The sequence below is a fragment of the Ipomoea triloba genome, chromosome 10 (assembly GCF_003576645.1).
Source record: "Ipomoea triloba cultivar NCNSP0323 chromosome 10, ASM357664v1".
Lineage (NCBI taxonomy): Eukaryota > Viridiplantae > Streptophyta > Magnoliopsida > Solanales > Convolvulaceae > Ipomoea > Ipomoea triloba.
Window position 1 is genome coordinate 13,832,930 of NC_044925.1, and position 11,717 is coordinate 13,844,646.

General features: G+C 38.3%; 1 protein-coding gene across 3 annotated transcripts; it reads right to left on the reverse strand.

Annotated features, from left to right (window-relative positions):
- Positions 1–216: 216 nt before the first annotated feature.
- Positions 217–10,521, reverse strand: LOC116032183. Of its 3 annotated transcripts, none has more exons than XM_031274627.1 (3): positions 10,155–10,521; positions 7,697–7,763; positions 217–1,788 (listed from the first exon to the last, which is right to left on the reverse strand). In XM_031274627.1, exon 3 carries the CDS (start codon positions 1,785–1,787, stop codon positions 699–701), a length of 1,089 nt encoding a protein of 362 aa, XP_031130487.1. In that variant the 5' UTR covers position 1,788; positions 7,697–7,763; positions 10,155–10,521; the 3' UTR covers positions 217–698. The 3 variants fall into 3 exon arrangements, 2 of the variants coding, with proteins under 2 accessions (XP_031130487.1, XP_031130488.1); XR_004100745.1 differs by lacking the exon at positions 217–1,788 and adding an exon at positions 6,533–6,940; XM_031274628.1 differs by lacking the exons at positions 7,697–7,763; positions 10,155–10,521 and adding an exon at positions 2,456–4,162.
- Between the last annotated feature and the right edge of the window lie 1,196 nt (positions 10,522–11,717).

Below are 11,717 nucleotides of genomic sequence, written 5' to 3' on the forward strand. Positions count from 1 at the left end.
AAGGGATAAGAGGTTAAACCAAGTATGCATCCCTCTTTCCACACTTTAGCTTCCACCATAGGTTGGCTTCCGTTATCAATGCTCTATACAAAAGAAATGGTGACACAATATACAAAAGGGTTTCGGGAGAACTATTCAATTATTTAACTTGATAGAATATAAAAGCAAGATATTAAGAAAACACAAACATAGATAATTAAGCATTAAAGTACTAAATGAAGCAAAAATTATTCGAGTAAACTAGCAATTATTAAAGTGCATGAAAAGTAAAGTAGTTTAAACGTAAAAGCATAAATCATAAACATAAAGCGAAAAAAAAAATAAAATAAAGTAATTAAAGGCGGAACCCCACGCGTAGGGAACCTAATGTTTTGATGGGTCATCAACCAAATGGTAACCAAAGTTTTCAGACTTCATTTTCAAGGACCAGGAATCAGGGTCATGAGTGGATGAGTGTTGCATCACTGATCACCGAAGGACGGAGGACGGAACTGCCTAGCAAATTGAGCCTGAAGCTCCTGGATCATCCTAGCATTCTCCTCAACTACTCTTCGAGTACGAAGAAGCTCTTCATTCTGACTAGCTTGGAATGTTAAGAACTGCTCGTCCTGCCTGTCCTGGCGTGCAAATACGGAAGTGAATTGCCCCTCTTACCATGCTTGTTGCTCGCGCAAATAATCCATTTGTTCATCATGGAGCTACATTTGGAAAGCTTGAGACACCTCCCAATCCATTGAGGTAGAGCCATCATGCTGTGCACTAGGCTCGCCATGCTCTTGCGCTGCTGCATCATCATTCCCCTCATCATCATTTTCTTCATCCTCCTCATCAGTCTCATCATCAACCTCCAAATCAGGTGCATCATCCCCTCCTAACTTAAGGTACATTGCGAAGAACTCGCTCACTGAGAAAGCAACCATGGGACCCTCGTCTCTCTCACCTGGGAGACGGTTTGCTAGACCCAAACCCTGGCACAGTCGAGTAACAAAAGGTCCTATAAAGACAGTTTTTACCTTTTTCTTTAGTTGGGTTTGAAGCCATTTTCGTGCCTGAACGCCCATGTTAATGCTAACTCTGTTCTCCATGCACCACATATAGAAAAAATCTTGCCTGTAAACTTTATTTTTGTTGGTGGTTCTGCCAGAGAGGTTTACTGCAAAAGCCAATTTGATGGCTTTCAGAGAGTTTCTAGTGATGAGCTTTGCCTTTAAGTTGGAGGAGTTGTACGCTGCATTGTTGGTGATGCTTTTCCAATATTGAACAGCCACCGCATCTGAGTTAAAATTAGTCTTGTAATCCCTGAAATATGGCATAGTTACCGAAATAGCATCTTGAAATCCAAGAGCAACACCCAAAGTGTTAACCGAGAGACTGTAGTGATTGTCAAACAAACTAAATGAGATTGACTCTCTTGCATCATTTGCATCTTTCTTGATGTTTAGTGTGGCCAAAAACTCATAAGTGACAGGCGAGTAGGTTGGACCTCGCAATTCGAACAATAGGCTCAATCGAGGATGCCTTATCAATCGATTCACTTCATCTAGGCATTCGAATTCTCTTAAAACATTGTCTTCAAAGAATCTGCCCACACTCAGTTGCTTGCTCTTATAAGTGTCCACTAGAGCACGCTCAGGAGGTGTTAGATGCCTTAAAGATCTTGTGCCTCTCTCTTGAGGAGCTTGTGGAACTTCTGGTTGGTTTCGTGAAGCTTGGGGTCGAGCTCTCGATCGGTTGGATTCCGCGTGATCATGTTTAGTTTTCTTGGCTATTTCCTTAGATCTTCCCATCCTACAACATTTAGAAATTAAAGTTCATAGTAATTGGTTTATACATCAATCATATAATAGAACACCAATGAATTTAGGTAAAACTTCTTGTCAAGATAGGGAATTTCGAAACACATAGGGTAAGGATTTTTGAAAATTTTGCCATAGTTTCCCCTATATTTTGATCAATTCTAGCATGAAAATGTTAACAATATCATTCCATTATCACACACATGCTTAATTTCATCATAAGATAATTCAATTTGATAGTCAAATATGAAGTCAACTCAAAAAGTTAACTTCATCTTCTTTTCCAAATTCAAGAATTAGGGTTTGAAGGTGAAAATTCAATTTTTGCAATGTAGCATGTGTAATGTCAAATTGATGGCACATAATAGTTCTATAACAAGTTTACACATCAATTCAAGCATCAATTTCATAATCTAGATAAGAAATCTAACAAACCCATTTGTTCAACAATGGTGTTCACACTTGAAGCTCAAATTTAAATTTCAATCCATTAATGTAACCATTAATAATGAAAGAAAACATCAAAGGATAGTTCTATGAAGCATTATAAACCAATATAAACATTCAAATCATTCAAGGTATTGTAAGATAAAATTTCAACATTCTAATCTTCCAAACACATGAATATTTAAGAACATGGTTAAAAGAGATGATTTTACCTTGATAATGATGCTTTTAACCCTTTGGAAGATGAAAATAAATCACTTTTCTCAAACCTTTAAGCTTGGAGGTTACCTTGCGTGGAGAAAAGAGAGATTTTTAGGTTTTAGGGTGGAAGTGGCGTGGTTTCGGCCGAAGTGAGCTTAAATTCGCAATGTTGCCTTCACGCCGGGCTGCACGCGTGTGAGCATGCGTGTGGGCTCACTGTTTTGTTCCCACGCACGTTTGCACGCGTGTGAGTGTGCGTGTCAGCTCGGTGCAACATTTTCCTCCGATTTTGTTCTTTTTCTTCAAACTTGTGTCCGAATTAGGCCTTTCCAATGCATTTTCCAGTCTCAAACCCTATAAATTAGTCTTCCAAAACATGGTACCAAATGGAATTTTGACAAAACATAAAAAAAAAAAAAGAAAACATAAAAAGAAACATAAGACAATTTATTAAACCTTGGGTTGCTTCCCAAGAGGCGCCACAGTTTACGTCTTTGGCTAGACGCATCATACCTTGTTCTTCTCAACCAAATTCTTTGGTAGTGGGTAGAAAGCATTTCGGTACCCACGTGTTTTTCCAGGTTAGCTTGTCATTTTTCCATCTCTGTTTTGATTTGGTCTTCTTCTCGACCATTGCCTTCACCTCTTCATCTTTCTCCTCTGTTCTTTCTTTTCCTTCATTCTTGTCTTGTCTATCAAACCTCAAGGTTATTTCCCCTGAGCTTACGTCTATTCGAGCATGACAAGTTGCCAAGAATGGTCTTCCAAGAATCAAAGAACCATGGGGCTCGGTGTCTCCCATCTTACAAACAACAAAATCGACAGGCACAAGAAATTTTCCTATTCTTACTAGTACATCCTCCGCCAAGCCTTTCGGGTACCATGTGGTCCCGTCAGCTAAACGGAGTGTCAGCCTTGTCGGTTTCAAAGTTGGCAATTTCAATTTTTCAAATAAACTTGAAGACATAACATTAATTGAAGCTCCGAGGTCAGCTAGAGCATTTTGAGGATCCATGTTCTGTATAGAACAAGGAATCACCAAGGCTCCTAGGTCGCCCTTCTTTCTGGGGTAACTCGTAGTCAAACAAGCCGAAGACTCTTGGCTTAAGCAAGTAAAATTATCACAGTTGCCTTATTCAAATAACTCACGACATTCTTTGTTATTGAAATTTTTTTAGATAAAAGCATTAATTGTACCTTCTCTTGCCGTGTCCTTCTCCTCTGGAATTTTGGTCTTGTCTTGTGGTTGCTCTTTCTTTTCAGGTTGTTTTTCAGAAGTGGTTTTCTCATTGTTTTCCTTCATTGAGATTTTGCACGAAGCATTTGCAGTGTTTGATTCAAGATTGGGACTACAAGAGATAGTCTCTTCTTCCTTTCATTTTTTCCTACATTGGCATATTCCACAAATATTATCCATTGGGTCACACTTTTCGTGTTTTTCTTCCTTGGCATCAATAGCATTGACTCTCTCTTTTGGGTTGTTCTCAATGTTACTAGGGAGTTGTCCATAGTGTCTCTCAGACATCATTTTGAATATTTGTGAAATCTGATTCTCAATTGTTTTGAGTGTAGCCTTTGACTCTTGTCTAAGACTAGAAATTTCCTGTCTGATTTCTTGAGTAATTTCCTGTTTAAGATTTGCCTGATCATTCTTTAGTTCCATGATCGTCCTTGTAAGTCTTTCATCTACTTCACGAATATCATCCCTTCTCTGTTAATTAAAGTCAAGTTGAGAGTCGCATTGTGGCCTGAATTGGGTCATTTGGCCTCCATTGCCTTGGTTTTGATTGTACATCAATCTGTCCTTGTCATTTTGTCCATATGCTGGCTTGTTTCCATAATTGTATTGCCCTCGCGCTTGATATCCATCATTGTTGTTGTTGTTCCAACCCTCACCCTGCTTCCAGTTGTTACTTTGTCTTTGATTTTGTCCATAGGCATTATAGTTGGAGTTCCTTTGACAGTCCACTGCCTCAACCTGCTCGGATGCGGACGGTGAAGTGCAAATATTCGTATCATGTGGTCCTCCACAGATGTTACAGTAGAGTGCCAAAGCCATGCAAGGCTTGGGTGCTCCTTCCATCTTCTCAACCATTGCCTGTAATTTCTTGATCTCATGATTCATTGCCTCTATTTTCGCCTCACTTGCCACATGGCTATTAATCTCATACATGCCTCCGTGCTCTCCTCGTCGGTCATACCAACAAGAGGTATTCTTAGATATTCTCTCGTTCAACTCTTCAGCTTCGGGTAAAGCTAAGGAGACAAAGGCACCGCTGGAAGACGAGTCAAGTAACATCTTTCCTTTATCAGTTAGCCCTCCGTAGAATGAGCTTATTACATTCCACGGGTGCATCAGATCTTGCGGGCATTGCCTTTTGAGAACCTTAAACCTTCTCCAAGTTTCTCCCAAACTTTCAAGCCTTCCTTGCTTGAATTCTTGTATTTGTCTTCGGATCCTGATGGTCTTAGTGATGGGGAAAAACTCGTTCATGAACTCTTGGTGCAGTTGTTGCCATGATCTGAAATGATTATCATCTTGATTTTCCAACCAACGTGCTGCCTCTCCTGTAACTGAAAATGGGAATAGCTTGAGTCTGATTATCTCTTCACTGACACCTTCCTGTCTGTACATACCACATGCTCTTATAAACCTTGTTATGTGTGCGTTAGGATCTTCTGATGGCAATCCTGAGTATTGGCTATTTTGGACCAATGTGAGTATAGTTGGATGTACATGGAAGTTGACATTTTCCATCGGTCGTACATAGATCGAATTGTGCATGTTGAAATCCTAAGTCATATAATCGGCGATTGATCTCTGTGGTTCTTGAGGTATTCCATAGTAGTCTTCTTCACGATTGTGTTCTTGTGGATTTGCTCTATTAGCTTGTGGTTCTTCAAGAATTGGTTCTTCATGGTTAATCGGTCCTTGTGAATTAACTGGTATAGGGTTTGGTATAGCTGCTTCTCTTCCTTGTGGATTTCTTGTTGCGCTTGATGAAGCCATTTGTGATTTCTGGATGATTTTCTTCCTAGTTGCTCTATTGATTTATGGAATATAAGGTAGTAAGCCTTGATTTCCTTTTGCTCGTGTGTGCATTCACCTGTTAAGATTATCAATAAAGCAAATATTCCACAATTGACTAGAAGTAGTCAATCGGGTAAGTAGCAAAAACAAATAAAATAGAAAAAAAAAACAAAATAAAATGGTGTGGATTAACAATGCTCAAATCTAGCAATCATTCAATCAAAATAAACAAAACATTTGACAACCTATTGCCTTCCCCGGCAACGGCGCCATTTTGACAAGCACTTGTATGTGATAGGGTGAAATGTCAAAAGATGTGTATAAACATGATAAAACGGAAAGTCAATGACTCCCCGAGTTTCGGTCTCGAAGGAAGGACGTGGCGGTGTGTCAAGTGTTTGTGTGTTTAAAATGCTTGAGTCATGTAATAGATTTGAGTGTGGTGAATGATGATTCAAGAGTAAAAGGGTTCATAAGGGTTGTGTGAAAAAGAGAGTAAAATAAATAAGATTAAAATGTATGTAAAGAGGTAGGGATTGGAGAGTGTTCATCTATGTTGCATCCTCGTGTGTCTAAGGTGATGGATAAACAAAGCAAAGATGTTGGCTATTCAGGAGTGTGTCTTCTTTAGTCCTCTTCCACCTTTGTGTACTAAGGCTTCTTGGACTTAGAAATGCCTTCAAGCATCCAAAGTCCTAAGAGACATTTTATCAAACACTTAAGCTACACACTTTCCTACTATTCTTAAAAAGTCCATAGGATCTATGATTGTTACAAAGCTTTCAATCCTAACTCTAATCAAAGACATGATAGAGTCAAGAGCTCAATCTCTCATCTTGATTGGCCAAATCCAAACAAGATATCATCAAAACAAAAATCAATAGACAAGAATAGATAATCCAACAATCCAAGCATTTAGATCCAAAATAAGATATAAGATCATCACACTAGCAACATATCTTCACACAATCCAAATCCCTAGATTAAACTAGCCACTCATGATAAGAAATTCAAGACAAAATCTAATTCAATCCAAGAACAAAATAGTAAAATAGACTAAGATGTAATAGAAATCACCTAGATTTGAAGTGTTCCTTCAATCCAAGCTTGTTGTCTTGCTACAAGAGGAATTCTCTAAGCTAAGCTAAACTATTCTCGGAAATGAAAATATTGCAAGAAGTGGAGAAACTCTCCAAAATGATCCTAAAATTATCCAAAGTGAACACCCCCTCTGAAATTCTATAAAGGGGGTTTAAATAGTTTCCGAAAAGTAGCCCTAGGAGGAATTTCGCGCAGTGTCAATTCCACGCCCCTCCACACGCGTGTGGCCGTGCGTGCATGGCTACTGGAACGTGGCCACGCGCACCAACACGCGTTTGGAAGTCAGTTTGGGTCCTTCGGGGCTCCGGACTTGCTTGGTTTGTTCCTTAAGCCTGGTCTTCGTTCCTAACAGCTCCCGGGACTCCTGTATCGACTTAATTTATGCTAAAGGTAGCTTTGCGTGCGGTTAGTGAATTTAAAGCACATTTAATCACAAATTTATCATGTAAGGATACTAAAAACGTTACAAAGTACCCTAAATTATACTCAAATAATGGGTATCTTGGGAGCTTATCAGAACTCCACCACAGCGAAACCCTAGTGAATAGTGCTTCCCACACAACCGCCACCACCGCCTACCAGCGGAACCTCACTTCTCACAATATCAATCACTCTCAATATCAATGGAAACAGAACTAGAACCTTAAGTGTGCACACTCCCTAATTGGGATTCCAAGCCCAACGGGTAGTTAATAGTCCTAGCAACCCAGGATTTTTCTACCAGGTTACTCCTCAAATACTAACCCTTAGGGCCTCAGCCCACATCACAATTCACATCATAATCCACACAAAAAGAGATAAACCTCCAAAATAAGTACATTTTTATATATAATTCCTCCAAGATAGTGAAAATCTTTCAAAGTAAGTTTCCTTTCCTCAAAAAAATAAATATAGTTTTACTCATATAGCTTTTCATAGTCATTTCATACATATACTCATACTCATATATATAGACACACTTGTAAGTTATAAAAAAAATCACAAGTTAACACAAAGTACTATAATTTGCTATTTATCACACTTTGAACCAAAATGCATTTTTAAAATAGTTTAAGGACAGAAATAGGATAAATAGCACATTTAATAGGGCAAAGTAGTTTTGACGGACATAGAAACTTACCTCAAGGCTACGCTCTCAAAGCGTCCACTCTAGTCTCACTGGCATGCTATTCACATCAATAGGGAACCTGTGAATCAATCCAAACTTTATTCTTTAATAACGCTACTACTATATTATTAATATTCTAATTATTCCATTATCATATTTTTACCTACAACAATGTCATCATCTTTATCAAGATAAACCTTATCTTTATTAATTCACCATCATACTGGTAACCATTATAATATTTAAGAATTAATTACACTTTTAGTCCTGTGACTATTGGGGTCTTGTTAATTTGAGTACGTGACTTTAAAAAGTAACAATTTAGTCCCCTAACTATGCATTTTTAACAGATTTGGTCCTCCCGGCCAAATCGCCGGCCAAATGTTGCCGGAAAAGCGTAAATGTTTTTAAATTGTTTATTGATGGGGGGTAAAACGGTCCATTTGTGTTTAAAAAAAAGGGGAAAGTAATTCCGGCGTCGACACTTGCTATCTGGTTGAAGGGGCGATGGGGGAGGTTGGGGCGGTGCGGTACGTGGGGTCCACCGTGCCGGCGACGGAAGAAGGCGGCGAGGTGAAAGTGAACTGGTGCTGGAAGAGGCTGGTGAGGGTGGACCACGGCGGCCGGAGCTTGAGCTACCAAGTTCTGGACAGCAACGCTGAGATGAAAGAGCATGCTGAAATCAAAGTCGTCGAATTGGAATCATTGCATAGTAATTTTGCGTTGCCATCGATGATAGAAAGATTCATTAAGGGGTGAACCCACCGGAGATAAACTGGATGATGGATTATTTTGCGGTGGCACCTGTGATTACTCTGAGGGTCGGAGCAGGAGCTATGGCCGGTGGATTGTTGGTCCGGAGGTGCTGGTGACGAAGGCTAAGACGGGGCTGAAAATGGGGGATAAATTGAGGGCAACTTCCATGGATGAAGAAGGTGTTTTTGTTTTTTTTTTTTAAATAAAAATGCGTACAAAGAATGTGTTTTTGTTTCTTTCTTGCAAAGAAACATCATTGCAGGTGATTTTTTACGGGAGAAGCAACGCAATTTCGGCCAACAGTGCAAGGAATAAGAAGAAAGGGATTTGAAATGACCAATATGCCCCCATGATTAAATAATTAAATATGGTTTACATTTTTCCGGCGGCATTTGGCCGGGAGGACTAAATGCGTTAAAAATTGCATAGTTAGGGGACTAAATCGTTAGTTTTTAAAGTCGAGTACTGAAATTAACAAGACCTCAATAGTCATAGGACCAAAAGTGTAATTAATTCTAATATTTAACTTCAGAGCTTATTACCGAAATGGTCCCTCGACTATTGCGAAATTACCAATTTGGTCCTCGACAATTTTTCGTGCCCAATTTAGTCCCCCGACTTTGAAAATTTTATCCAATTTGGTCCTCCGTTTATTTTACCGTTAAACATCCGTTAAATCGGGACCAAATTGGTAATTTTGCTATAGTCAAGGGACCAAATTGGTAATTTTTCAATAGTCAAGGGACCATTTCAGTGAAAAATTAGTTACCAATTTGGTCCCTTGACTATTGAAAAATTACCAATTTGGTCCCTTGACTATAGCAAAATTACCAATTTAGTTCTTATTTAACGGATGTTTAACGGTAAAATAAATGGAGGACCAAATTGGTTAAAATTTTCAAAGTCGAGGGACTAAATTGGGCACGAAAAATTGTCGAGGACCAAATTGGTAATTTCGCAATAGTTGAGGGACCATTTCGGTAATAAACTCTTAACTTCACAACTTCACCATTATTTCATCCTCATTATCTCATTATTAACTAACCATCGTTATTATCAACTAATACTCATCATACTCATTAACACGATAATCATGAACACACTTCATCATCTCTAACATTATTAGCTCATCCATCACCCAACATCAATAATTTAATCACTATGTACCTACTAATTTAATATTATAATCATCAATTACTCAATAACCATAACCTAATCACCATCATTTATCTATAATTAACATTTCATAACCCATGTAGTATCATCACCACCACTAATCACACCCATAATTATAATCCAACATCTTACCTCATTAATCCACAGTTATTAACTACTAATCCTCCTCATCAACATAACCGATAATCAATCCACTATTAATACTAACCACCCCCTAATCACCATTATCCATTAATCATAGGCTCATAGCATTTTCATCAACACATAGATTCATCATCATTAATCAATCTCCATAATCAAATTATTATGTAATCAATAATAACCCATCATTAAGCATAATCATCACCATTAACACTAATCAACATCCTTTATACACTAATCACTGCCATGAGCTTTAAATCGCCAACATAAATCCTTAGTCACCATCAATAAGCCTTAATCACCTTCAATAACAACTAAACACAGTGATTAACCATTAACTAATTTCAATAATGTACTACTAATCCATCCTAAATCATCAATAATCAAGAATCCTTACCAACAACCTCCAAGTAAGGACTACCGCTACAGGACACCACCACCTGCCGCCGCTGACCTGCCACCGGACGGCCGTCGATCCGCTGCAATGCCGACCACCACCGCCGCGCTCGCTGCCTCGTTGATCTGCACTGCCATCACCGCCACTACCAGCCTAGACGACAAGAGAGACACAAGAGAAGAGAGACGGAAGGCTCGCTGCTGCCCAACCGTCGCCGTCGCTGCCTCGCCTGGTCTCGCCGCCGAAGCTTCGCCGATCTGCTGCTTGTCGTCGTCCGTCGCTGGAGCTTCATCGCCGCGGGAAAGTAAGAGAGAGAGAGACGATAGGGAGAGGCGAGAAGAGAGACTAGGGCTGCTGGTTTGGGGGTTTTTGGTGATGAACATTTGAGAAGGGAGCAATGAACATATGTACATATTTATACTTAGGGTTTTGGAGTCCCAAATCAAATTTTTTTTTAGGAATATCTAAAATACACAATTTGGGCTAATAAATTGAGTCATGAATAATTTTGGGTTCAAACTTAGGCTCAAAACAATGATATAAGGGCCACAGGTTCATCTCAAATACACTTTTGGGTCAAAATTTTGATAAATAAATTTTATCCCCTAAATAGGGCTTTTAAAACCATAAATAAATGTATAAATATTTCGTACCGAATCATTTAAAATAAAGAGTTTAAAATATGTAATTATACTCTTGCTTGACGATAATTTCTTGTAGAAAATTAAATTACATATATAGTTTTATTGTAAAAACTTAATAAAATAGGAGTTTAAAGAAAATGATTTTGAATAATAAAATTATAAAGTATAAAATAATTTTTTTGAATTTTGAAGCAACAATAATTTGTTTTTGAAAGTATTTGGATTAAAATATTGAGGATTGAAAAATAAATTTTATTCTAAAAAATATTCTATTGAAATAAGAATGGTTTAAAATATCAAGGTCTTACAAAGAGATTGAAAAATGTAATGCGCAGCACACAGGGATGTTAAAACAATAGTTGTAACACAAGAGACTGATAACGCAGTTTGGGAAAAACCCTAGTCTGCGAGACACTTCTCAATTTGAGAATTTGCCTAAATCCACTAAAAGCTTAATATTCAAAGTACATAGTTTTGGGACCAGACGTTACACAATAGATTGATCTTCTCCTATCTAATCTATTGTAACCTAAACACATGTAATTCTAGGGGAATTTAGAATTCTCTCAAACACTCTAACACCTCACAAGATTAACTAGGGAATCCGTAAGGGATGTTTAGATGAGAGGTACTTTAAATAGCCAACTAATCAGAACCAAAACAGTATTGGTCTTATTCCTAGTTAGTTTGTTTGGGATTTGATTTCTAATCTTGGTGTACTCCTTTTCTGACTTGAATTGGAATTTCTTTTTGCCAACAATTGTGATCAACCTTTTGATTCAACACTCTCCCCCTTGATCAAATTTTTGGCAAATACCTTGATTTCTCCCCCTTAGTTGATTCTCCTGTATTTCCTCTTTTGGTCCTGAATCTTCTATTTGAGTCTTTGTGACTTCAGGTCAGTATGGTAGTCTTTGGT

Bases quoted from the DNA above. Each gene is read 5' to 3' on its own strand.
- LOC116032183 (XM_031274627.1), bottom strand. From the start codon at position 1,787: ATGGGAAGATCTAAGGAAATAGCCAAGAAAACTAAACATGATCACGCG.